At 35.8% G+C, this 25,994-nt stretch overlaps 1 protein-coding gene across 9 annotated transcripts in view; it reads left to right on the top strand.

The window, feature by feature from the left end:
- Positions 1 to 25,994, top strand: part of ANO4 (anoctamin 4) — a 218,113-nt gene that overhangs the window by 118,058 nt on the left and 74,061 nt on the right. For all 9 annotated transcript variants that reach the window (XM_035336210.1, XM_035336220.1, XM_035336205.1 and 6 more), the window contains one exon: positions 4,661 to 4,819. In XM_035336210.1, coding sequence (XP_035192101.1) covers positions 4,661 to 4,819 — 159 coding nt within the window. The remainder of the gene's footprint in view (positions 1 to 4,660; positions 4,820 to 25,994) is intronic.

The raw sequence follows: 25,994 nt of genomic DNA, 5'->3' as shown, positions 1-25,994 counted from the left end.
GAAAGTGAAAATGTCTGAGGAATTTCCTAGTTGAACAGATTTATTTTTTTGTTTACCCATAACCATAGAAAAGAGCAATGTAGGTAGTGTATATGTATAAGAGAAAAAAAAGGGGGGGGGGGCAGGGAGAATACCAGAAAATTGAAAGTCTTAGTTGGAGCTGAGGGATGCTGTAGCCTACGAAAAACATTTCAAAGTCCATATATACCCCTGATTAACTGCAGAATGAAATGATACTGTTTAGCTGTTGCTGTTTCAATCGATTAAAATGAATTTATATTACAAAAACTTTGGAGAAAAAAAAAAATACAAAGGTTTCTTTTCAGTTTGTTTAGCTGACAAGATAAAATATTGTTCACTTCACTTGTTAATGCTTGACCAGAAGATCCCATGAAAAGTTTATGGATGGAGCTTTATCAACAGTTCCTTCACAGATACAGAGCCAGATAAGGATTTGGCTTGCCCTTTGGCCAAAGATATGTCATTTCTTAGTTTTATGTTTCATTCAGACACAGCTGCATTGAAAATCACATGTTCCCATGTTTACATTGATCAAAAAACATTAGGTATTAGGTATACATTTTAAAATCTAAGTCCTAGGACATATTGTCAAATTGCAGCAGAAAAAAAGGTAAAAATTAAAGGTAAAAATGGTTTAGGAGCTGTACTCCAGGTATGCATGAATTCAGCTTTTTGTTCTATGGAGTATTAAATTACCCTTCTGTATTTAAGGAATGGAGAATAATGGAACTGGTATAAAATCTGTCTTCAAGTTAAATTAGTGTATATCTCCCATTCTTGAGATTCCAGCTAATTTAAGTAATTTTGATATTTAAATTGTAGAAATCACCCCTACAGTCTTCACTTTAAACTCAAAATTCTGATGATATTTGGGTGTAGTGTTATTAACATTGTGCAAAATAATGTTAGTTTTAACAATCTTTGTTATAAATTGGAAATTGCACTAGAGAATATGGCCAAAAACTGTTATTCATATTGCAGATAAGAATCCTGATGTCCTTTATGGCACTTCTGATACCCAGTTTCAGCTCAGTTTTCTTGTGTGTATTTACCAGGATATGTGCTAACTCCATCATTTTTCCATCAAATCCCTGTCTTCTTCAGTGATCAGGATGGCTATACTATTTAAGTTTTCACAAAAAACTACAAAGCTGTTACTTTTTAACTTTTAGGCACTTGATTTTGCAGCCTAGATAATTTCATTATTTAAAAAGCTCTACGCAATTAGATATATTATGATGTCAAGGAGAATATACTGACCGGTGGAGATATATGAAAAAATACAGTTGCAGTATCCACAAAATTATAATCTAAATGGGTAAAATGACATTACAAAAAAGAACACATAGTGAAAATACACCTATATTTTGATTAGGACTGTGCTGTAAAAACTGAGTAGTTCCGGCTTCCTCTATTTCCACATAAGTTACCACAAGTATTAACCACCTCTACACATTGTGAAGTTGCATGCAGGGCACTGCAATTTCAAGTAGCCACAAACAACAGGAAAGGATGATCTCTTTAAAATTCAAGGATTTAATCTTAATTGAGCACTCATATTTTTAATAACTAAGTACCAAAATAACTAGCAATGAAGAAAAAATATAGCCTGTCATTAAATTAGCAAACACCAGAGTCCATTCTGATTTATCTTTATGGCACTTCTGATACCCAGTTTCAGCTCAGTTTTCTTGTGTGTATTTACCAGAATATGTGCTAACTACATCATTTTTCTATCAAATCCCTGTCTTCTTCAGTGATCTGAACATAAAACTTTGAATTTCCTTATTTTCTTAACTGTACCTTTGTTCAAAAATTTCATTTAAAGTCTCTATAGCTGTCAGGATTACAAATTCTCTGATTTGGGGTACTGAAATATTTGGAGTAAACCTTCAGTCTAAAGACCTCCAAGCATGTATGTGTGTATGAGTCATATGCCTATGAATATTAACAGCTTCCAGTTGAGGGTTTGAGGATATGAGAACTAGTGTGTTCCTTGAAAAAGAATTCCGAATCATACAACTTTGGATATGTGTTCTGCAATTAAACCTACTAAGATAGCCAGAAACTTATTGCTAAAGTGAAGTCTTCCCTGTTCTGCCACTATCTTTTGACATACTTCAGGTGAAGGAATGGAGATTTAACTAAAAAGACTACAAAAGTGGGACTACAAAAGGTGCAGTCAAACCCACTCTAGATTTTATTTATTTATTTTTTAATCAGTGCAGGAAAAGTGAATTTTGAAGTCATGGCAGAGGTAAAGAAGAGGCAATGTCTGGAACGAGTGAATTCCAAGATGGCAGAAAAGTCTCTGTCTAAAATAGTGGAAGCCAGGAATACTGTGGACACTGCAAAAGCCCTGCAACTGCCATTTCCTAATGCTGCAAAGCCAGCTTAAGTGTCTCCATATCATATAAGATCTCTGAATCCTCAGAGTATTTATAAGTACAAGTTCAGTCTGTAAATCCTCTTTACAGGCTAGAACACCTATAAGAGGGCAACAGCGAGGGTTTCTTCTCTGATTCCATACCAGTCAAATAGAGTCAAATCACTCTGGATTTGGCATAATATATTCTTAAAATGAAGAGGACTTCCAAGTACAGACAAGGGTGAGATGTACTCCACCTGATAATGGCCAGTGAGTCACGTGGACTAAATTAGAATTGACCCTAAATAAGCCCTCAAGCCTATATGATGTGGACAGCAAGCCCTCCACCCAGATTATTTTACTCTACTCTATGAGCCCATTCCTACGGCACTGCTTTACTTTATAAAATACACATAGTGTCTGTGGGACTTACAGAACAGGAAGAATGGCTCAGCAGAAGGCTTAGAAATCAGAGCGGGACCACCAAGCTACTCCCCTGATTCTAAGTCTCTTGCTGCACCCTTTTATTTAAATAGAGTGTGCTTCCTGAGCTGTTTTCATATTTAATGCTCTGTGAAAAATACTTCTGATATCCTGATAATAACATTTGTCAGCATGATATGCAGTATAGATATAAATGGTTTGTTACTGTTATTTCCTTAGGGCTTAAATCTTTTTTTTTTGCCTTCATTTTCAGCCCAAAGAACTGCTCCCACTATATCAAGTCTGTATTAAGCTGTGTCAGGAGTCAGGCACTGTAATCTTAGAAAAATTTGCCTTTCTGTCTTCAGTAAACAGGGTGTACTAAAGGGAAGGGATATTTAGGATGCTTTCATTGGTGTTTTGCGTGTGTGTGTGTGTGTTTTTTTTCTTTTTTTTTCTTTTAAACAAAATGCATACTGAGAATAAGGAAAGCAGTTTACACTGAACTCCTGGAATGGGAATATTCAGTATTCTTTTTTTTTCATTTTTCAGTAAGAACACTTGACCTATTATTATGGCAAATATGTTCATGTTTTGTGATTTAAATCAGAAAGCAATTCTCCTAAGAGAAAGTATTTTGAAAATTTCCTACTTTTCCTACAAGTGAAAGGTGAAATATTATTATTTTTTTTTACAGAGATAAGATCCTATATTTTTGGGCATGGCTTTTTATGGCAGGAATGATTTAGCAAATTGTAGGAAAAGAAAGAGGAATTTGCCTAATCCTCCCTTCAACTTGGAGTTCACTTCATCTTGAGATCCCTGGAGTCCCTGCCCATTATCCTCCTCTGAGGGAGAGCTGTTTGTTTCTGTGTATACCAAGAGCCATGTTACCATTCACTGTGTAAATTTCTTATATGAAAAAGTCCAAATTCACAAACTGACACACAATTTCAACTTGTTTGAAAGAGAAAGCTTAACCCCCGGGCAAGATTTAGATTATTTGGAAGTGGTGTTAAATTGTGAGGAGAAACTGAAGAAAATTTCATTTCATGAATTTCTAAAAAAGACCAGCAGTTTGCCTCTCAGATCTCAGGAGAGGGACCCGCCTGACCATTTCTTAACATTGAAATCATCTTGCTTCTTTCTCTCAGAGCAAACTTTTGAACAGACACACTTTGCTGGAAATAGCCAAGAAATAATATTTACTTTATGTACTGCTAGACCAAACACTGGGAATTATTTTCAAATAAATTCAGTGTGTTTTATCAGCATTTTCATAAGCCAATAAAATTCTGTAGTTAGTTTGATGAGGTATGGTGAGGTAGGTACAAGACTTTCATCTCCTTTTCTGTGTCCTGTGAGGCAGAGGGACTACTGTTATCACAAAGCAACGAGAATCTCTGCACCAGCTTTTAGTGTTTCTCAGCACAGTGAATGTTTGAGCCATTGTTTATGTTTCTCATGCATATTCTACCATACTAAGTTCTTTCAAATTTAAATTTCAATTATGTTATTCTCTGCTTTGAAGATAACTTCTCTGTAAGAAGTTATTCCACATTTTCTGGACTGTCAAAGTGAAGGAAGGTTGAGTTGCATTCTCTGTTCTTTCCTATCCCATCTCAACAAATATCTGCCTAAGACCTCCTGGTTTTGAACTGGGGAAGTCTGTAGTCCTGACAGACAACTTCAGGCAAATGTTTGTAAAACACCAAACGACTTTGAACAACTTGTTCTGATTCCTTATCTTTCCTTTTGAGTATTAATGAAAATTAATGATGCAAATGGTGATACAGCAATTACCAAAGCTAATTAACATTACTGAAATGTTTAACTTTCTCTTGACAGGAAGTACCTGATAAAAATAAAGCCAATGGACTATATTTTAGAGATGGGAAATGTCGGATTGACTACATCCTGGTATATCGAAAATCCAATCCACAGACAGAAAAGAGGGAGGTATTTGAGAGAAATATCAGAGCAGAAGGACTTCAAATGGAAAAAGAGGTAAGAGAGTTTCCCTGAAAAAATAAAATAAAATAAAATAAAATAAAAGTAATAATTTAAAAAAAAAATAAAGCTGGTATATGTTTTGTATTTACTCTGAAACTCCTTTGTTCTGTTGTAGTAGTGGAAAAGTGCTTTTAAACATGCCTAAATATAGACTACTTATTGCAAGAGCAGCAGGAAAGCATAGCTTAAAGGAAAATCAGACACATGGACTGAAGGCCAAAACAGGCCATTACTGTCATCTTTTTCAATCTGATGCACAAGTAGGCCATAGAATTTCATCCACTGAGTTGTGCAATAGAGAAAACAAGTGCTGGGTTTGGATGGCCTAAATTCTATGGAGTGCAATCTGCACTTCTTCACATCATTTTCCTTTTAGCCACCGTCCTGCTCCATTCCTTGCTGAGGCTCTTGGTATTTTTTCCAAAGACCCCTGAACTCCTGTCAGCTTAGGCACAGGAATTTACATGGTATTTTGGTAGCTTGAAAACAGACTAAAATCTCTCCTACTTTCTTAATGCTAAACATCAAAATAATTGTATGAATCTTTTATGTCAATGCTATTTCTAGCACAATGACCTAAAAAAGAGAATCTTTTCTGGACAGGAGTGTAAAATGAATGTAATCTGTCTAAAAGAGTATTGACAAGATAGGTAGCAGGAACAGGGCTTAAACAGACTTTTTTTTGCCTATTTTCTTAAACTTTCCTCTGTGTGTTTAAACAGGACCTAAGTCTCACTTCCATGTAGAATAGATATTCTGAGTACTTAGCTTTACTAGTGTTTGACCGACTTACACTAATATTGATGTGCATTGTTGTGCTGTCATTGATGCAAATGGTACGGGAATTTTCAGGATACAGGCTTTGGTCAACTATGTAAGTGCTGTACATTTTCTCCCCTTCTGTCACTGAATACTTGGTGTATGTACAGATATTCTGCCTGTGTGCTTGAAAGGCACACTCCTTTGCAGAATACCAGGGGAAGGAATGAAGGAAGGGAAGCAGTTTCTCTCCAGCATAATGACAATGTTTCCTTTCTTCTTTTCCTTGCCTTTTTTAAATTATTTTTTTTTAATGAATGAATGAATGAACACAGTTACTGGTAGATATAACTGTATAAATACCTGTCACTGTTTACATCAAACAGTTACCATACCATACAGCTACATTCCTTGTAATAGCCTGGAAGTTAGCATCTTTGATGCTACAGTAGTTGCTAGATGCTTTAAATGGCAGCCATCATTCCCTTATTACTTTTGCTTCCTGTAAAGGTACCAATGTCTGTAAGAGTACTGACCTAAGACCTAAGAACATGGAAGCATTTCTCTGGTTGTTCAGCTTCACATCCTAGAATTCTGCTCTACTTCCACTAGGAGAGACACTGTAAATGTCTCTGAAGTTCGTACAGAAAGTAAACATGGAATGAATTTTCCTAATTGATAAATCTGTCCAACAGTTTTGAATCATTCTTTTGCTACTTTGTGATTTTTGCAGATCTTGCCATTTACTACTGTGCTAAGCTCAGCTGTGAAAATTATGAAATTGTTTTATATTTTAGATATTATGAAACTTATTGCAGCATTCTGTACAGAGAACTTTTTCAACTTAATGATTTAAGTGCTTACTATAGACTTTTCTTGTGGCTTTCAAGCCACTTGGTGTTTGCTGCCTAGGCTGCATGAATGTTCTGCCTATTTGATTATTCATTTCAGTTTCTATTATGCTACTGACATGCAGTTTTATTTCTTATTAATCTCATTTGGCCTTGGTGTGACTTCTTGCTAGCATCAGTAATTGTATATTTCCTAAACTCAGAATGATCAAAATGAGGCTGTGCTACATGACTCAGGCTAGGATACCAATCTTTTTAAACGTATGACTCTGACCTAAAATTAAAACCTAACATGTATATTTTATGACCATTTTAGTTTCCAAATTGAATTATAATCCTGAAGGAAATAAGTACATTCATTTTACACTCTTTCTCCCTTTCTGTAGAGTAAAAACGGTGCTGAATAATGTTTAGATTTAAAATAAGTGGTGTGATTTGTTAATGCCTAAATTATTTCTCATCATTTCTACCTTTCTTTTTTGGTGAGACTACTGACATGAATTTCAGTTCTGGAATATTTTAACAGCAGGTCTGTTTTCTAATTGTTGTTCATATGAAATATATTGCTTCCACTGGGAAATGTTTCCTTACAGATAAAATGAGAGAATTTTCTGTCTCTTTGGCCAGGCAACTTATACAGGGGCAACAGGTTGTAATTGCTGGACTGAAAGAAAGAAACCTTTAACGTACCATGAATTTTGTGTGGTGCTGGGTTGATTCTATTTGTCTTCTGGCTGCCTATGTATTGACATTCAAACACGTTAGTCCTATTTTTTTTTTTTTTAAAGTGAAATCAGTGGCAGAGAGGAAAACTTTAAGAGCTATTCACACAGCTGTTTTGTAACCACATTCCTCATAATACTGCTGTGACTCACTGAGAAGCATAACACAGCAAAATACCTAGGAAATGTTGGGTACAGGGAGTGAAATATTTACTTAACTGTATGAAATGAAAAAGTAAATCTGAAATGAATTCATGACTGTTGAGATAACTTGAGGCAAAATAATAGGAACATGTAGCTAAGAAAGAGCTGAACAGGTATGTTTCTGACAGTATAAAATTGTGATAACTTTTTGGAGGTATTGCCCAATGAATTCACACTGAAATATTTTGTCCTATGCAAGTTCTTCCAGTTTCTGTGCTCTGTATAACCAGTAGTAAACAACAAGGGGATCTCAAAGCAAGGAATAGATCACTGAATTAGTGAAAGTATGGAAAACAGTGTTCTAAGAATGAATGCTAATGTAGTGGAACAGCACAGATTTTTTGTGACCCTTCTCCTTGCTTTTCTGTGTATATTGAGTCCATTCGTATAGGATTTACTGTGTTGTCCCAGCCCAGTATGGATCACAAACAACACGTGATGATGTACACAGAAGCTCTAAAGTTAATGCAAAATATACGTCACTCCAGGAAGAGAGACTGTTTTCTTTTCAGTGAGATATAAAATTTATTATCTTTATTTGTCCTTTTTACAACCTCTAACAAGAGATTTAACTAAGTATGATATCCTGGCTCTGGGATTCCTGACGACCTCACTGTTTTGATTTTTTAATACTCTTTGAAACAGGTTTGTGTATTGGATAGAATGGAGATAACAGTCTTCAAATGGAGCAAGTTCTTACCAGAGATTATAAAATTGCAAACAGGAATTAGTATTTTCTGTAAATCTTATGTGGGACTCATACCTGCCAGAGTTAACTGGCAAATGGTTATCAGGAGACAGAGTACTAATGTCCACATTCTAAGGGTATGTTTCATATTTATCCAAGTCCAGGATTACCCTGAGACTAAGATCAGCCTATTGACTCTAAGAAAATAATAATAATAATTACTTTTCTCTTTTATGTAAACAGAAAATGCAGATTGTCTCTGTCATTCAAAATACAGCATTCATTCCTCTGAGACAGTAAAGACCCAGCATTTTTCTGGAAAACCCATCTTTGCAAGAGAAAATGAAGAGTCAGGATTACACTGGGCAAATGAATTTTTCATAGGAATAAAGATTTATAAATTCAACCTCTTGGTCCAAATCCAGTTTAGTTCCACCATCCTAAATTATTGGTGCAGCTTCAACTAGTATATTTTAGTCTCTATCCTAAATGGTGAAGTCAAAGTAAGTTGTAAACTATAGCTATGCTGTGCTGGTGTGTGGATACAGCTTTTAATAAGGTACTTTAAATCATAGTACACTAATAGAGCATGCACAGAGGTAGCCAGCATGGAACAGTTAACAGGCATTGCTTGTTCACCTGCAACGTATTTACACTGGACTACAACGCAATTCAAATGCAGGACAGAGGTAAGGTACTGCAAAGAAATCTACATAGGTCGAACAAAACCAAACTACCCTTGGATTTGTAATTCTTGAAAGAGAAAAAAGAGGGTCATTTTAGATTTGAGTAATTATATAAATATAGAAAGTGAATTGGTGCTGGGTAGGATCTAGCTGTGTAGCCCTAAGAATAGACTACTTTTAAGTTGAGCTTGGCATGATATCTTTTATTTTATTTTGCTTCTCATGACTGCACTAAAGTACTTCATATAGAGCAGTTGTACCACAAACTGTACTAAATAAATTTTCCTTAATAATTGTGTCTCGAATTTTTACTTTATAATTTGTAAGTTGATTGATACAGACTTTATTTGAAAAGGCATTTGACACCCCAGTAGAAACTGATAGATAGAAATTTAGTAAAGGGAAACTATTCACTTAAGTAGCGAAAGCAGTATTCAGGCCCTGTATTTTATATATTTCATATATTTTGCATATTTATGCATACTAATAATTCAGTATAAAACCAATGAACTCCTTTAAAGCAATAGCATTGCTTACCACCCTAAAAAGCAAGTTTTGTCACAGTTATTGTATGTGGAATATGTTTCAGGAAGTAGTTTATGATATTTTACAGAAAGCAGTCAATCCATTTGGAGTTCTGCCTGTACATTAATCTTTGTGTCTCCCACATGAAAGATGTTACTTTAGTATGCTGTTTTCAGGAACAATCCAAACAGTATTTTTGTGTTGAGTGCCTGATTAAAAATATAAACATTGCTACCATAAAGTGTCAAGCTGTCACCAGGGCATCCCTAATTGCATTCACTCCATGCCTCAAGCAGGAGCTGACATTTCTGGGGCAACACCTGGCAGCAGATATGCAGCTGGTGTATACAATAGGTGTTCTCTGAAGGAGAAGAATAAAATAGAAAGAAAGGGGAAAAAAGCTCAATATAATCTTCACTTTTGTTGTATGAACAAATATCTGCTATCAGGCATAAGCTGTACCTGAATGTTTGTTTTAAGAGCTTTTCCAGTAGTTGATGTTATTTTATGACTTTTTTATGAAGTTATTTTATGACTTTTCAAGTTTGGAGACAGAAGTAAATTACTTCATGGTGAGGTAGTAGATAGTTCTATAAAGCAGTTTCTCTTAATGTGGCTGTAATTTTGCACTAACGGGGCAGGAGTTTAGAGGCTAGAAACATATTCAGTAGGAGGCATATATTTAGCAGCAACTTGAAGACTGGTTTAAAATGATGAATGTTGTGAGAAATTACAGATGACAGAAAGAGCACACTATATAGTGTCTCTGTGACTCTTGGCTTGTCCCTGAGTGTAAAACCAAAATAGACTCACGGACATGTCAAAGTGAGGTAAAAGTTAAAAATAACAAGTATGAAAAGAAACAAGAATTTCAAAGACTGAAACTTTAAATATAGTTATGCTCAGAAAGTGATGATGTGAATATGAGATGTTACAATCAAAAGCTGTTCCTCTTGAGCACAGTCAAATATTATCATCTTTCTTTCTGGCAAAAATGACATCTACTACTTTTCTTCTTGTTGCTGTTAGTACTGCAGAGCTAGAACAATTATGTCAGACTGATCCGCTTTTTTCTAGCTTGTGCGTCATCACTGCAATTGTTCATGAGAGTCCTGTTACATAAATGTTGCTACTGATTGTGGTTCATGGGCAGAAAAGAATTAAGCTGACTCCCAGGCCCCAACCGGCTGAGTGAGGAAAGGTGTTTTATAAACTTAGTTTATGTAATTTGTCTCTCTCCCTGAGAAGCAGTGCACAATAAAATATCAGTGCCTTCTGAGTGACTATAAGTTTATTTTTCAGTTATGACTTCAGCTTATTCATTTACTGAAAGGACGATGGTTTGTACGTAATTTATTGCTGCTATAGATGTTAATGTAATCAAAGCATACATTTTATAACAGAGTGCTCAGCCTCTGGCCTAGTAACTATCTGCAACTTGCCAGGATAGTTGATGTGATGGGCAGGAGCAGGGTGCAGGTCAGGTGAATCATTCTGCCAGGGAATCCTTTTTCCTAGCTGTTATTTACCTTTTTTTACAGAGAGGAAAATATCTGTGTGCATGCACAGTGTAATGTTTGTGCAGTATAAACCCTGCCACTAGGAAGGACCAGGACAACTGTGTGGGTGATAATCACCATACTGCACAGCCATGGTAGGTCAGGCCACGTGGAGGTTGTCACTCACGGCTACTAAGATTCCTTTTAGGAAAAACTACATAGCTCACCAGCTAGGAAAAAAAATAATAATAATAAAAATAAATAAAAATAATTTTTAAAGGGTTGCTGACCTAATGAGTCTCTTATTTCTGATACAGTTCATATCTTCCTTTTCTGTTCTATAATAATGTGTGACTTCCTTGATTGCAATGGAGCAGTTTGCTGTCAGTCACCTTATCATTTAAGTCAACAGCTCTGTAACTGTTTATGTCAGCTGAGGGATCTTTTCATGTTAATGTACTTTAAATTACATGGTTTTGTATGTATTACAGTTTATACATTCTTTCTTTCCTTGCTGATTTAATTTTAAAACATACTCAAGGATATTTTCAAGAAGAAATAAAATCAAATTATTTCCCATTCTTTTTTTCTTTTTAATAAGGATGGAGGACCCTCTTTCTTCTAATTACTCTCCGTGCCTACAGTTCTCCATAATTACCCATATACATCTTTGGGCACACAAACACATGTGCACTCATGTATAGGCACATTGAAAATAAGGATAGCTAGTATCAGTCTCAAGATAATGAAAAATACTACATAGATGTTCCAGTCACTTGACATATGGGAGAGAATTTTGGTTTTGTGCTAGAGCTACAATGAGTGTAACAGTAAGCTGTAACAGTGGCATGGATATCCTCCAGTATGAATAACTTGCATTTGGGCAACACTAGAACTTTTCGGTCTTTGGAGAAGATCAGGAGTAGTTCAATGTTAATCTACTAATGTAACTAATACCAAGCATTCGGTAGCTTTCATGCACTCTAGTAAGTTATTTCAGTCTCAGTTTCCTGATCCTATTATTCCATATGCAAATAACTACAGCTAATGAACTTACAGTACAAATTACACAGCCTGCAGGAGCTCAGTTTCACAAACAGCATAATATCCCATCATTAGCAGGTGCAGTTTGTTATTTAATGTTTAAGCACTGTGTCTGATTGCACCCACAAGTCATCGATGGAGACATCAAAGTGACATAAAGTATTCCTGCAAAAAGGGAACCAGGCTGAAATACAAACCCATCACAAGAATTACAAGTAAAGTGCTTCCAGCTATTTAATTTAAACACAAGGATGTTCATTTCATCCAAGTTCAGTCAGAACAAATTATAACCAGACTAGTCTCCCAAAGATCTATTGTGAGTTAATTATCTAGTGCAAATAGCAAGTGAAGTCTCTTTTCAGCAGTGTTCTACAGAAAAAATGTGTCGGTATGAATAAACAGATGTCTATTTCCAGAGAGTACTCTGTACCAAAAAACATTGTCACTGAACAGTGGAGGTGTTTCCAGTTACCTGGACCTCTGAGGGAAACGATTTTAACTTTCAGACACTATGTCCACTGAATAGCACAGTGACAATCTTGACTAGAAATTTAAGGAGTTTCACAGAAGTCTGAATGGAGAGAGTCTGAACTGAAATTTCAGTGAACCGTTTTTAAAAATTACCTTTTTGTATGATTGAGGGAGCCCTGAAATATATATGTTTTGAGTTGACAAAGGCCTTAAGAAGACTGTGTAAAGTTAGTAGACTAAGAAATTGGATGTCACTGTTGCTGAAAATTTGTTTTACATTTGAAAAAAAACCTGCATGAAGTGCAGAGGTAATATAGAAAATATGTTGGTAACTGAAAAAGGATATAAAGGCCTTTGAGATACTTCTTTTCCTTCAGAAATGCTGAGTAGGCATTTTTGTCAAAGAGTTTCTTGTCATCAGTCTTTAGATATCAGGATGTCAAAAACCTTTTGAAGGGTTTTTGAACCAAAAAGGAAACCTTTTGAACCAAGCTCAAGGGAAAAAACAGAGAGGAGATAGATTAAAAAACACAGTACGTGTTTCATATGAGATGTCCCCTATATGTCAAAAGTCACCTTTCCCTTTACTGTAATTGCTCTTAAACGGCAATTATTTTTGAGATGTTATTTGCATGCTAGTGGCATCAGGACCAAGCTTAATCCACAAGGCTGCAATCACTTAATGCACAGTGAGTTTTCATTGCCCAAAGGTGACATGACTGGCTTCCTGCAACTCTCCCTGATTGTGCTGGCTTAATGAGTAGAAATCTAGAGCTGTCTGTAGGGAACAGAAAGACAGGGTATATGGAAATGCCATGAGTGTGTTTCAGGTTCTCATTTTGTGTTGGTGATTTTGGCATTGAGCTTGTTTTGAAAAGATGGCACTGTGTTTACTGCATTATGTTTCTGAACAAGTAGTGATGATTTCAAATATCTGTAGTACCCTGATGGTTAGGGATTATTTGGGTCTTCCCCAGCAGTACAAAGTAGTGTGGGGCTGCACCCCTTGCAGGCAGTCCCAGGAGGGCAGCATGATTCTGGAGGGAAAAATTTCCTTCCTCACCATCTCCTGGTACAGGGGTCCAAATCCTCTCATCGGACACTTTCTTTCTTTGGTATGCCAGGTTAGTTCAGTCATGGAGTGAGTGGAGCACTGCTGCTGTGCACCTTGGAATAACTGTATTTAAATTGCAGTAGCAGCCTCACAAATAGAGATAGTCAAATGACCTCAGTGCTCAGACTTTATTGACAAAGATGTTTCAGTTTATGGCTCTCTGGACCCAAATTAAAACCAACATTATTCACTGCGTATATATATGTATTCATTTCTTGCTGTTTCAGACTGGTAATGAAGTGATGTTGTAAATTCAGTTTAATAAAGCTGAGGAAATAACGTTTCTCAGAGAGCCCATTGACTGAAACCGCTGTCGCAATTAGTCATGTCCCTCTGCTTAAAGTCTTATCTAATTTACAAAACTCTCTTCTGTGTACAGACAGCTTTTGTATTTATACATTAAAACTTTTGAAAGAATCTATGAAAGTGCCTTGTAGGTGGAACAATTTAGAAATTTCTTGAACAATTACTGTCAGAACTTTTAGAACAAAAAAAAAAAATAGAGCAATTTCTTTCCTCTAGAAGAGTTTCATGGTGCAATATTTACTACTTTTCTTAGGTATAGCTTGTTGTTTCTGTTAATAGACTCAAGTAGATATTTCCTTTTATAAGAAATAAGATTGATTGTCCTTTCTGAAGTCTCCATTGTCAAGCACTAATATAAGACCTTTGAGGTTACTTTTGTAAAAACCATCTCTTTAATCTGTTTAAAATTCAAAACTTTTCAAAAAGAGGAAAACCTCCACATTGAAAATGAATGAAGACAGAAGAAAACAATAGAGACATGTAAATTTGGAACTTTGAAAACATAACTCTATCTTGTAATATGCAAAATTACTGTTATTTTTAACGACTGGTAGATTTGGGGAAATTTTCTCTTTGTTTTCCATGTGTTTTTTTTGTTGTTGTTGTTGTTGTTGTTTTGTGTGCGTGTGGTAGTGGTGTGGATTTTGTTATTGTTGTTGTTTTTGTTTGTTTGTTTGTTTGTTTTACCTTCTTCTTTCAGGTTGCTTTGTAAATATCATATTTTGAAAAAATGCCATTATATGCTGGTTATAAATATTCAATAATCAAGGATTTTCACATACTTTTATACATATGAAGTAGAAGTATATAGTTTTCCTACAACTTTCTGTGTTTCTGAAGTGACATACCTATCATTGAATATAAAATTTTTCATTATGTAAAAAATATAAGGGTTTGAATTTAGGTTTTAAATTAAATTGGTTGGAAAATTATCTTCCATAATGAGCTGTTACAACCCATTCATCTGATTTTAGTGTATTCTTTTCACATTTTTAGTTTAATTGGCTTCATTTCAGAAGGAAAAATGTTTTTTGAAAGCAGTATATCAGCAAGTTTATTTGCTTGACTGGTAGTGACTGGTAGTTCCTAAATTCTAATTAATATATTGTGACATTCATCTCTTTTCTTATTATTTGTGTGTGTGAGAGAGAAGAAAATTACATGAAGTCTTTTTAATCAGTCTAATATTACCTTTTTTTTATTCAGGCCATGCCATTTAAAATATCAATTTAAATGAGACACTTAAGACATTCTTATGATTCCAATAATTGCTCAGATCTGTTTTTCTCAATTACCAAACATCAATAAAATACACTACTGTAATGCATTTTTTCATTTATTTAAAATAGAAGCTGTCCACATTTAGGAAAAAGCTATGCAGGCATGTTTATGTGCATCACTTTTTTTTATCTGTTGTAATGCAGGCATGTGAAACTGTTTTGGAATAGACCTTAATTTGATGGTCTGATGGGGATTTAGCAGCTCTAGAGTTATTCTACTTGAGTGTACAGATTAGGCCTGTAAATCCCTTCACCAAGTAACCTGAAGCATGCTCCAGTTAAGGACCCTGCACACTATTTTGACCAGGGAGTGAAAAGCAGAAGGAAGTTTTTTCTCTCTTTGTTGCAATCCTCTTTGTTGAAAAGAAATGTATAAAGTTTCCTTAGAGTCTGGTGGAATCACATGGAAGATGCTTTATTTGCTCATGATACTGAATACTTGTCAGCCAGCTCTGAGGCAAAAAGTTCTCCCTCTAAAGGTTTTTCTTAGGATCATTTTCTTCACCAGCTCCGTTTCTTTAAAACTGTGATTTTTTTTCCTCTTCCCAGTGTATGCACATCTATCTCTTCTGACTAGGTAAGCAGTGAATTGTGTCTCTCAAGTTAGTTTGCATATCACAAAGCACTCATGCCTAGACTGGCTCTTTCCCTGCCCTTTTATAGAATTATAGGATAATTGGTTTTGGAAAAGACCTCAGAATGTGCGTAGTACAACTTCCTGCTTATTTTGCTCATTTTTTATTTTTTTTTCTCACTTCTTTATATATATATATCCATTCTATAGAGGATCTCAGTTACTGTTTATATTTGTCTTAAGTGAAAGGCAGCTATTGACCCAGTTTTAGTATATGTTTGCCTAACTTCCAGAAATTCCCAAAACCATACACTTCTTTTTATATGTTCTTCTCCACTTAGGAACTTGTCTTTCCATTCCTAAACTTCTGTGCCTATGCCCTTCACAAATTAATAATCAGATCTGTGACCACACTTCCTGGGTAATCTGGAGAAGCTCAAGCACTCTTACTGCTATAGAAGTGCTGGCTGGAAGACACATCTGAATGTCATCTTTTTTGTATTGTTTTGTGTGTTTTGGTTGGTTGGTTTGGTTTTCTTTTTTTTTTTCTTTTTTTTTGTCTGTATATGTAGCTCAATGCAGAATACAACTTGTATATGTAGCTCAATGCAGAATACAACCTGGCCCTTCATGTTCTTGATTTTGTAATGAGTGCCACTGCTATTAGAAACTGTGGCTTTCTGAGACAGCACTGGGATAAACGTCCTGTTTGGATGGAAGCTTGTACTCTACTCTATGTAGAGTGCCCAGGTTCAACAACCCAGTGCAAGTTTATGGACTCTATCATTAGTTTCAGAAATTCATAGGAGAGTGAATTAGAGCCACCCATGAAGGTGGAGTTATAGGAACTAGCGTATCTACACTACTGCAGAAGTTGGGGTGGATGATGAGGAAAGAAGGTAATGGGGACCCAGTGAAAATAAGGTACAGAGACCCAAAAGAGGAAGAAAAAAAATCTTCTTGGCTGTGGCTGTTTGCAAAATAGATATCTGGCGGGGAAGTAACAGGTCCTTCTGGGCAGCAATTCATTTCAGTCTAGGATGGAAGGCTGAAGTAGAACAAGTGAATTGTACCCTGAAGGTGCCTGTTCCTCTCCAGTGCAGACTTCTAAACATAGTTGCCCTGAATCATACCTGTGATGTCTGCTTTCCGGGACTAAGCCTTCAGGCAACTTCTCAGGATTAGTGGGCTTAGAGCCATGATAGAACCAGAGTTTTGATGCAAATATATGAGCCTGCCAGTGTCCAGCAGGGGAAACTGGGTCAGATATATGGCACACCACATAACTTGAAACTGCTAAAGATAAACTTTTTTGTTCTTCTTGTCCCCAGGTGGTATCTATAGCTTTACATGAGTAGAACTATGGACTGTAGGGTCACCTCCATACTGGTAGAGTGTAAAACAAACAGCAAACAGAATTGTGAGACAACTGTAACATTCAATTCTACACCTATCCCCCAAACCATGCTTCTACAGATTTTCCAGTCTTTGACATCTCCTATTCTATGCTTTTTTGACAGTGAACTGATGAGTGCTTTCTATGTCAATTTACATTTAAATATTGGACATTTTTTGGTCTGTGTTGCAAGAGGAAACAGAATTCATGTGTGTTTCTAATGCATTACACCAGCCAAAAGGCACAAAGTAAAAATGATATGGGGAAGATTAACATATTGGAGTTTTGGATTAGAGGGGGAGAAAGGTGATGGTTATTAAGCATTAAGAAGCTAGAGTCAAGATATGGAGGTATATCTTCATTAAATCAAGGCAGATAAGTAAAATAGACATCTTCTCACTGTATAGCTCCCATATAAAAAATCTGAGTATAAAATACATTTAGAAATACTGCACAAGCCCTTACCATTCATCTTAAAATAAATCTTATATATATATGAAGTATGACATAACTGAAGATAGTGAAGGAGAGAGGGAATGAAAGTCCATTTCCAAATCTACAGTTTGCAAGATGGCCCTCAAAACACTTACAGAGCATCTATTCAGGGTCTGCATATCACTGCTGTGGGGAAGAAAGTGTCATTCCCATTTCAGTGCTGAAGAAAAACTGCACAGAGAAAACATCCACTTGCCCAAGAAATCACTAGCAAAACCAGAGATAAACATCCATAACCATGACACTGCACACTATTGGATATGTAATATCACAGCATTAAAATTCAGGAGTAGTATCTCAGGCTGGGATTACATTCTTCTCGACATGAGCTAAAGAGGTTGATGTTTCTTTACAGCAATACCCTATAATGTGATCCAGGTAGGACAGCCCAACTATAAAGATAAATCTGTTAGTAGTAAAGTCAGGAGGCAACCACTTTTAGCTGAGAAAAAAAATGTGAAAACTTTTTTGAATAGTTTCAAAATTAGGTGTTTGATAGTTTGATGCCATGATAATTGATTAGAAAGATTTAGCTTTGTAAAAGAGAAAATGGGGAGAAAAAAAGACAACTGAATGTTTAAAAGTGCTTATAAAATCCAGAAACACATGAAAACATGTTAATTCATGTGGACTATGACTTTTGAAGTTAAATCAAATTGAAATTTTCATGTGTTTAACTACACGGTTTTTTTAATTGTGTTCAATTTACTTCCTTTTCATATAATTTGTTCAGTTCTGTGTTGAAACAAAATGCAGTTCTCTTAAATGGCATCACAGCTGATCAATGAAATGTTCCTGTAGAACTAACTATGTATACCTAGCAAAAAAAAAAATATTTACTAATTTTGTTCTGAATTTATGTCATAGATTACCTGTAAGGACATTTTCCATCAGATACAGATACTGTTTAATATTAAAAAAAAAAAAAAAAAAAAAAAAAAAAAAAAAAAAAGATTTTATAAAGCCCTGACTAGAACCCTGGTGCAGAAAAGAGCCGACAGCAGCCTTTGTAGTCAGGTCCACTGTACTGCCATTTTCCTTCCTGTGACTACAGGAAAGTACAATTAGATAAGTAGTCTGAGGTACAGTGCCAGACACACAGTTTGGTACAAATCTCATCGAAGTATACTTGGAAGTGAATGAACTACTTGCACATCCATCTCTCATTCCATTCTCAGATATTGTCACATTCACATCCTAAAAACTTGCAATGGAAGCATTAATATGTTTCAAGATTTCTTGAATACTTACAATTTGTATTTTTTTTCTAAAAAGTGCATATACACCTCTCCTAAGGCTGGAAAAAACATTCTCACTAACTGTCCATAAAGCCCTAGAGCACTGTCAACAAGCTATTACCAATATCCAAAAGCACTGATCTGTTACATTGTGTTACTCTTGAGGTCCCAACCTCTTGTAAATTGAATTGTTCTCAGCCAAGTGTATGTCTTTAACAACAGGAAGATATGTTTCTAATGACCTTAACCTCTTAATTTTGATCTTGATACCTACAGAACCTGGAGATCTCAGAAATTAATTTTGATTGTAAGTAAAATAATACTATATTCCACAGAAAGTACTACAGACAAATAATGTTCAAAATTTATATTTTAGAATGGTGAAAGCAGAACAATGGGGTGGATGGGTGACAGTTTTAATTTCTCCAGAGTCAAGAGTTCTCCTTACTTCTGCCTTCTTTCCAGGGCATATTATGTTAACAGCCACATGGGAGCATGATATAGGATTTTTTCCCCACATTTAGCACTCACAAGCACAGCATGATCCTTCCAGCCCCACATCACAACTCCTGGAAATAGCAGACTGGTATTAGATGGGACATGTGGACCCATTTTAGTTGAATCTGTTGCCTTTGGGAAGCTGCTATGCCTTGGTCTTTTCAGATTCATCTGAGGTTACTATAAATACCAAATAATAATAATAATAATAATAATGTGCAAACACATCCTATTTTAGCAAAGGATTAGGTACTGGAACTTAAGCAGAAAATATGGCAAAAAATACTTTTAGCTCATACTTAACACTTAAAGGTCTTCCTGCTTGAGCCATTGTTTCAGGCACACCAGGGGAACTAAGGAATTCTTTCTGTCCTTCTCCCACTCTGGGTCTCCCAGCACTGGCTTGTCCTGTGGAGCGCTTTGAGTTTGCTTCTTAGCACTGCCTTTTTCCCAAGACTGAACCTCTCATCCTCTTTCAAACATTCCCACATTTCTTCTACATCCTGTTCCTGGTAGGAATGTCAGGGATTTATACCAAATATACGAGTGATGTGTCAATCCCCAGCACTGCTCTTTATTGTTCTGACTCTGTTTAGAAAATTCTTTGTTTCCCTTGCCAATGGAAACCCTACTTATTAACTCATCCCTAACAACACTTCAGGGCTTCACAGCTTTTTGGCACAGCTAAATCCAAGCAGTAGTTATGCTGAGCATAGAATCTCCCTTTCAGATCTGTGGCTTTGAAAAGGATATCTAACCATTATTTGCTCTCTGAATTGCCTTTCTTTTTTTTTTTTTTTCCTAGTACTTGGTTCATGCTATGTTCATGTCTCCTAGTGTATTATTTCTTATGACAACATACTCTGTTTCATTTACCTTGTATTACCACATCTTCCAGGGCAGAATGAAGATGAACAATAAGAGAGGTTTGATTTTATAATGATTTAAAAACTACTTGATCCTGTAGCAAATTGCAGTAGAGGAGACTGGAAGGCTCCCACAGCTCCAAGGGCAGGACAGCAACACACTCTCAAGAGTTTGTCTAACCTTTGCCTTAATGTCAGAAGCCTTCCCTTACGGATCACTCTAATGTTTCAGCACTGTTCAGCCAGACTTTTTTTTTTCTGTATCTGACCTAAATCTTATTTGCTACAATTTAATACTGTTATTCCTTACCTCATTCAGAAGGTGGAGAGCAGTCCATTTCCTTCCATATCTTGGTAGTTTGTGAAATTTTACGTAAGTTCATTTAATACAATTTTCCTCCAGCTCAAAAAAAAAAAAAAAAAAAAAAAAAATTCCCTCTGGAGGTTGTAATTATGTAATTAGAAGAGGTCTGATGTTGGAACTGCCTCCTTCGTACATCTGTTAGAGTTATGGTGGAGTCAGAGAGTGATCGAGTGATCGGCAGGAGAAATAGCCTTCTGTGGTGGTGTGAGGGAACCTGGTGAGAGAAAAGTGACACAGACTGATGAGGAGGAGACAAGCAAAACAGAGAGATGGGATCCTGCAAGAGGAAACAAATATATCAGTGGGAAACATTTGTCAAGTGTTGTGTGTGTGTAAGACAGAATGGTGGGAGAGGAGCTGCTTTAAAATGTAACACTGCAGAAATCTCTTCTGTTTGTTGTTTTTATTATTTTATTTTTCTTTGAAAAGCAATATGGAAATTGTGCAGTATAGGGCAAGGAGATTATTGTAGGAAAGAAATTTATCAGTTTTATTACTGAGATGATAACATTTGTACACCTTTCAGTAAGTACTAGCAAGAGCAAAGAAAGGTATGTGCCATACAATTTAAAGGTATGTGTCATACAATTTTAATACCATTTCTTTCTTAACAAATTCACTACTATATTGTCATGTGTGAAAGAGATCATGCTTAAGGGCGTTTCTACAGGTGTAGGTGTTTCTACAGCAGAAGTATAGTGTCTCTATAAAGTTGTATCAAAAATTGTTCAAAATAGAAGATTTCTACACTGTGTTTCTTGGACATACTAAAATTTCTGTATTTTAGATATGTGGAAGGACAACCTGCAGTGTATTAACAACTATAATCCCTTAAGTAGTGATATATTGAGAAAGTTTTCTGTAGTTTGGATAATTTCTTCCCATTGTCTACTACTGTAGCACTAATGAAATTTTCCCCCATTTTTAAAATACATTTTCCAATATTCATTAGGCCCAGCTTTTGGTTTTAAACAAATTCATTTCAACAAAATGATTGAATTATAAGTGAGAGGGCCCTCGGCGTATGAGTCATATTGACTCTTTTCAGAGATTTAATCTAATGGAATTGTAATTTTCCAGTCAGGAAATCTTTGTTATAGAAGAAAAATTCTAATTATAATGCATTTACAAAGTGTATAGAAAGACTGGGATTATTAATTGAAGTGGGATTTTATCTTGGTTTCCTTTTCAATTTGCATTTTTACACTTCTCTATACAAGATAATAAAACAGATTGCTGTAAGTATACCAAATCTATTAGTTTTAGAGATATGATAGGTGGTAATTTCAATTCTACTTCAAAGTTCTACTCTGAATAAAAGTATCCAAATAGTACTACAGAGATAAAAAGCACTTTGATGTCTTCTATTCCACCTTTGGACTGTGATTTGTCTGCTGCAGCCCTTAGTGACACAGTCCCTCTATGTAAAGTGGGCAAAATAAAATATTCTAGAAAACCTTTACACATAGTGTTAATTCTCTCAATAGAGAACAAAGAAGTTTGCACTTTCCTAATCTGAACAGTCTGCCTTTTGCTAGCTGAAGACTTCTTAAACAGAATGGATATTTATTCATCTGTAGAAAAAGATTATACTGTCTGTTAACAAAGATATTTTTATGGTGGTTTTGATGGAGCAAGAGAATTTGGAGGGGGGATTCTTTGCCAGTGTATGTATTACTTGAAGTCTTAGTTTCACCGTGTTATAGGGATCTTAATCTTCAGCATTATTCAGCAAACAATTTTAGGGTTAGTTTCATCACATTGAAACATATGCCAGCAGATCAAAACGAACATTACCTCACTTGATAATGACGTTGGCCTTCAAGAAAAAAAAAAAAAAAAGACTTGTTTTCTACACCTCTTGCTCTATCTTCATGTAAGAGCTCTGAACTAGGAGAGCAAATCATCCTTGTCCTCTATCCCATTTACCCAAGCCATTAAAATACTGGGCTCCATCTGGTGCTGCTTTGCTTTTCTGTGTCACATGGGAGATGTTTTCATCAAGCGCCTTATGCCAATAGCCAATAGGCATATTATGAGTAGCAATAATTGTTTAGAACTGGAGCTAGTGTTTAGGTGTCTGCCTTGTCAGTACCTTGTGCCATGAAGGGATGTTGCCTTATTATGACAAATTAGAACAGAGGAAAACCATAATTTGTCCTTATCATATATTTACCCTGTTTCATTTAAAGTACATCTAGCAAATGAAGGGATTTGTACAGAAATGCACAAAGGATACAGCATTCTCCCTTCTAGGTTTAGAGATCCTATTACATATTTCAATTTCAACTTCCTTTCTACACTAGACTGCAAAATTTCATTTTCATGATCAACATGGAACTGTGATGTGGTGAAGCCAGAACATTAGGATAGATTAGCCTTTAATTCTTGTTGTTTTATATGTATATTTATTTTATTTTATTTTATTTTGGTAGGTAGTCTTGCATAGTCTGAGTATAGTTTGGGACTTAGAAAAAAAGAAGAAAAAGAAAAAAAGGTAAATCTACCCAACTGCAGTAATCTGAACTAGGAACTGAACAGCTCCCAGTTACTATCAAGCCTATTCTCACCATCATGTTTTGCTTTGGAAAGCTCTTCCCTTTCATGTAGTAATGGTGTTGTATCTGGAGAGTCAGCTGTTCTGCAAGTTTCCAAAACTTCCCTTGTAAAATTGTTGTTTACACCCTATCATTGTATCAGATAACTTGAGTACCTTTAGTAAAACAACAGAGTGCAGTTGCTTAGAAATTCACTATAGCCACCTTATTAAAGGATATCCTAACTATTTGCATAATGGCAGAGAGGAATGGGAAAGTGGCTCACTCATTGTTTGTCCACAAATGAGCCAGACAGAATAGTTTTGCAGCATTGAGTTAAACAATGCAAAATGACATCAAAAGATGGCTCCTCAAACTCTTCCCAGTTCTAATAATACTAGCAGTAAGATAAAGCACAGAAAACTGGGATGTAGGTTGGGGGAAGAAGCATCTGAGCTGCCCACACTCTCAGAGTTTATGGACAGCTATAACTGGTAATTATTCATGTTCTTCATGGGCATCATTCCCCTTCATTTAACTGGATCATGTGTTTTGTTTGGTGCTTTTCCTTTGCCTGGCAGAATGGGGACCTGTGTTACATCTGAGAAGGTACTGTCAGAGTGGTCTTCTGAGACTTTCTCTTTCTTGCAGAGCAGAGGCAGGCAGCAGTCTCAGAACATGAGCTCCCTGCACAACCAGATGCATGCACTGACTCTGCTACTCCCTTGATGTGAGGAATATCATATTACATTTTGAGTGTGCAGCTGACCTGAGTAACCTGGGGCTACATTATGGCATGTGGTCTGCACTAAAGCCTCTCTCCTAACGGTGTAATCTGGACTAGGATCTTCCTCAGCTCTGGTCTTGCTAAATTCACTGGTATCTCTCTTGAGAAAGAATTTTGCGTTACACTGGCAAATACAAAGATATACAGACTGCAGTTGAGAACTACAGGGAAAGCACTGACACCAAACAGACTTTGGTGTCCTGGCTGACAGTCATATAAGTAATTCTTATCTTCCTTGAATGTGTGAACTAAGAGAGCCTGAAAAGGAAGTTGAAAAACCAAATGCCTTCACCTTGCTGGAGCACGAGCAGGTGCTCAGAATCTGTGCTGCTGCAAACACTTCTGCATCCATGTGGAAGGCCAGTAATGGTCCTTACATCCAGAGTGGCTGTGGTGCCCAGAGAGGTTGTAAGGTGTGCACCCATAGAAATATTCAGCCACAGTTGTGGTTGTGGCTGTCCCTGCTTTGAGCAGGGTTTGGAGTAGATGACCTCCAGAAGTCCCTTCCAACCTCAGTTATTCTATGATTCTGTGATAAGCACCTTGTTCAGTTCCTCTAGGTTATTTGTATGCAAAAGCTATAATAAGCCTGCCTGCACATTTTGTGTGTTTGATTGATTGTTAAGTTTGTGAAATTAATTGTTTGACAAAAAATAAATTGCCTTTTTCTGTGTCAAAGCAGTGTTTCTCCAACAAGCCTCTAAAAGCAAATATGAATATTTAATAGACAATTCATTATATGTAAGCATTTTAAACTTCAAAAAATGATTAATGAGACATATATCTATAATGTGAAAATATTGTTTTTTTCTTATTTTACACTTGGGATAAATCACTGTGGAAGTGCCTGATAAAATGTAATTCAGTTGTACGATATATTTTTCACAGTCTGTGATGCTAAAAGTAAAACATTGTACTTGAGACGTTTCTTGGCCCATAATACAATCAAAAGATTTGATGATTTCAACTATCACTGTATAAAATATTAATATTTTAAATCTAAAATTGCAAGGTATAACTGATCTCTCATGTAAACAGTCAATATGAAATAACATGTACATAAGTAAAAATATGTACTTCTACTCAGATGTTTCACCTATCTGAATTTTTAAACCTGCAAATAATTAATTTCACATTTGTACTATCTTCCAGTCCAGAAGAATTAAAAGATGCATCCCATCAGCTGTCTGTCAGATGAAATAGATGTGATTAGCTATTTTGTCACAGAAATCTTATCCACATGTCAAACCTGTACTCAGTATTAACTAATGGGATTATCAAGAAATGTTTTATCATTGCCTAACAGAAAGTTCAACCTCTTCCATTAAGATGGTCATGCTGCAGGTATTTTTAATCCTTTCTCTAGGAAGTGGAGTCCAAGTCAGAATATTGTTTCCATGGTAGATTTACAACATCTATGTTATGTTACTGGGACATTCACACTCTCCACTCTAAGTGAATGCAGATGACATTAGATAGGATTAAAGGCATCCTTTCTCACACTGTTTCTTAACTCTAAGCAATTTGTATCTCTGTATTGCAGACTCTAAGCTCATTGTTGCACAGTAAACTTGAGCAATGAGATAATATTTGCATTTTGCTTCTACTTATGTAACCTACCCTGTTCTTTAAGTTCCCTCTCCACTCACACTTTTGTCTACATGAAAGGACATTTGCAAACATTTCCCCTTTTTACTAACTCTGTTCTGTTCCAGCAGTGAGATTCTGTCAGCTGATGCCAGAAACTGAGCACTCTAACAATGACACCTACCCTGAGCTGGATTAAATGACACATTGCCTGAATGCTGGCAATAGCCAGCCACCTGCTTGCTAACTTACTAATTCCAGTGAAGCTGAACCTCTGGAAGTATTTTGCTAAGTAAAGATAAAGCTTTACCCTATCATCAAGTTTTCATATCAAAATCATATTAAATTGTAATCACTTACCTCTGCCTCCTCATACTAAGTCATTCTGTGTTTTATACGTTCTTTTCTGTAAAATATATATATATATATATATATTAACAGCTTTCTATTTGTTAGTAAGGGCTTCCTTTTTCTTTCTTTCTTTCTCTCTCTTTCTTTCTTTCCTTCTTTTTTCTTTCCTTTCTTTCTTTCCTTCTTTTTTCTTTTTTTCTTTCTTTCCTTCTTTCTTTTTTTCTTTCCTTTCCTTTCTTTCTTTCTTTCTTTCTTTCTTTCTTTCTTTCTTTCTTTCTTCCTTCCTTCCTTCCTTCCTTCCTTCCTTCCTTCCTTCCTTCCTTCCTT

Source organism: Oxyura jamaicensis, chromosome 1 (assembly GCF_011077185.1).
Source record: "Oxyura jamaicensis isolate SHBP4307 breed ruddy duck chromosome 1, BPBGC_Ojam_1.0, whole genome shotgun sequence".
In the NCBI taxonomy this organism is placed as follows: Eukaryota; Metazoa; Chordata; class Aves; order Anseriformes; family Anatidae; genus Oxyura; species Oxyura jamaicensis.
The sequence above is the reverse complement of the archived record's forward strand: the minus strand, read 5'-3'. Positions and strand labels throughout refer to the sequence as shown.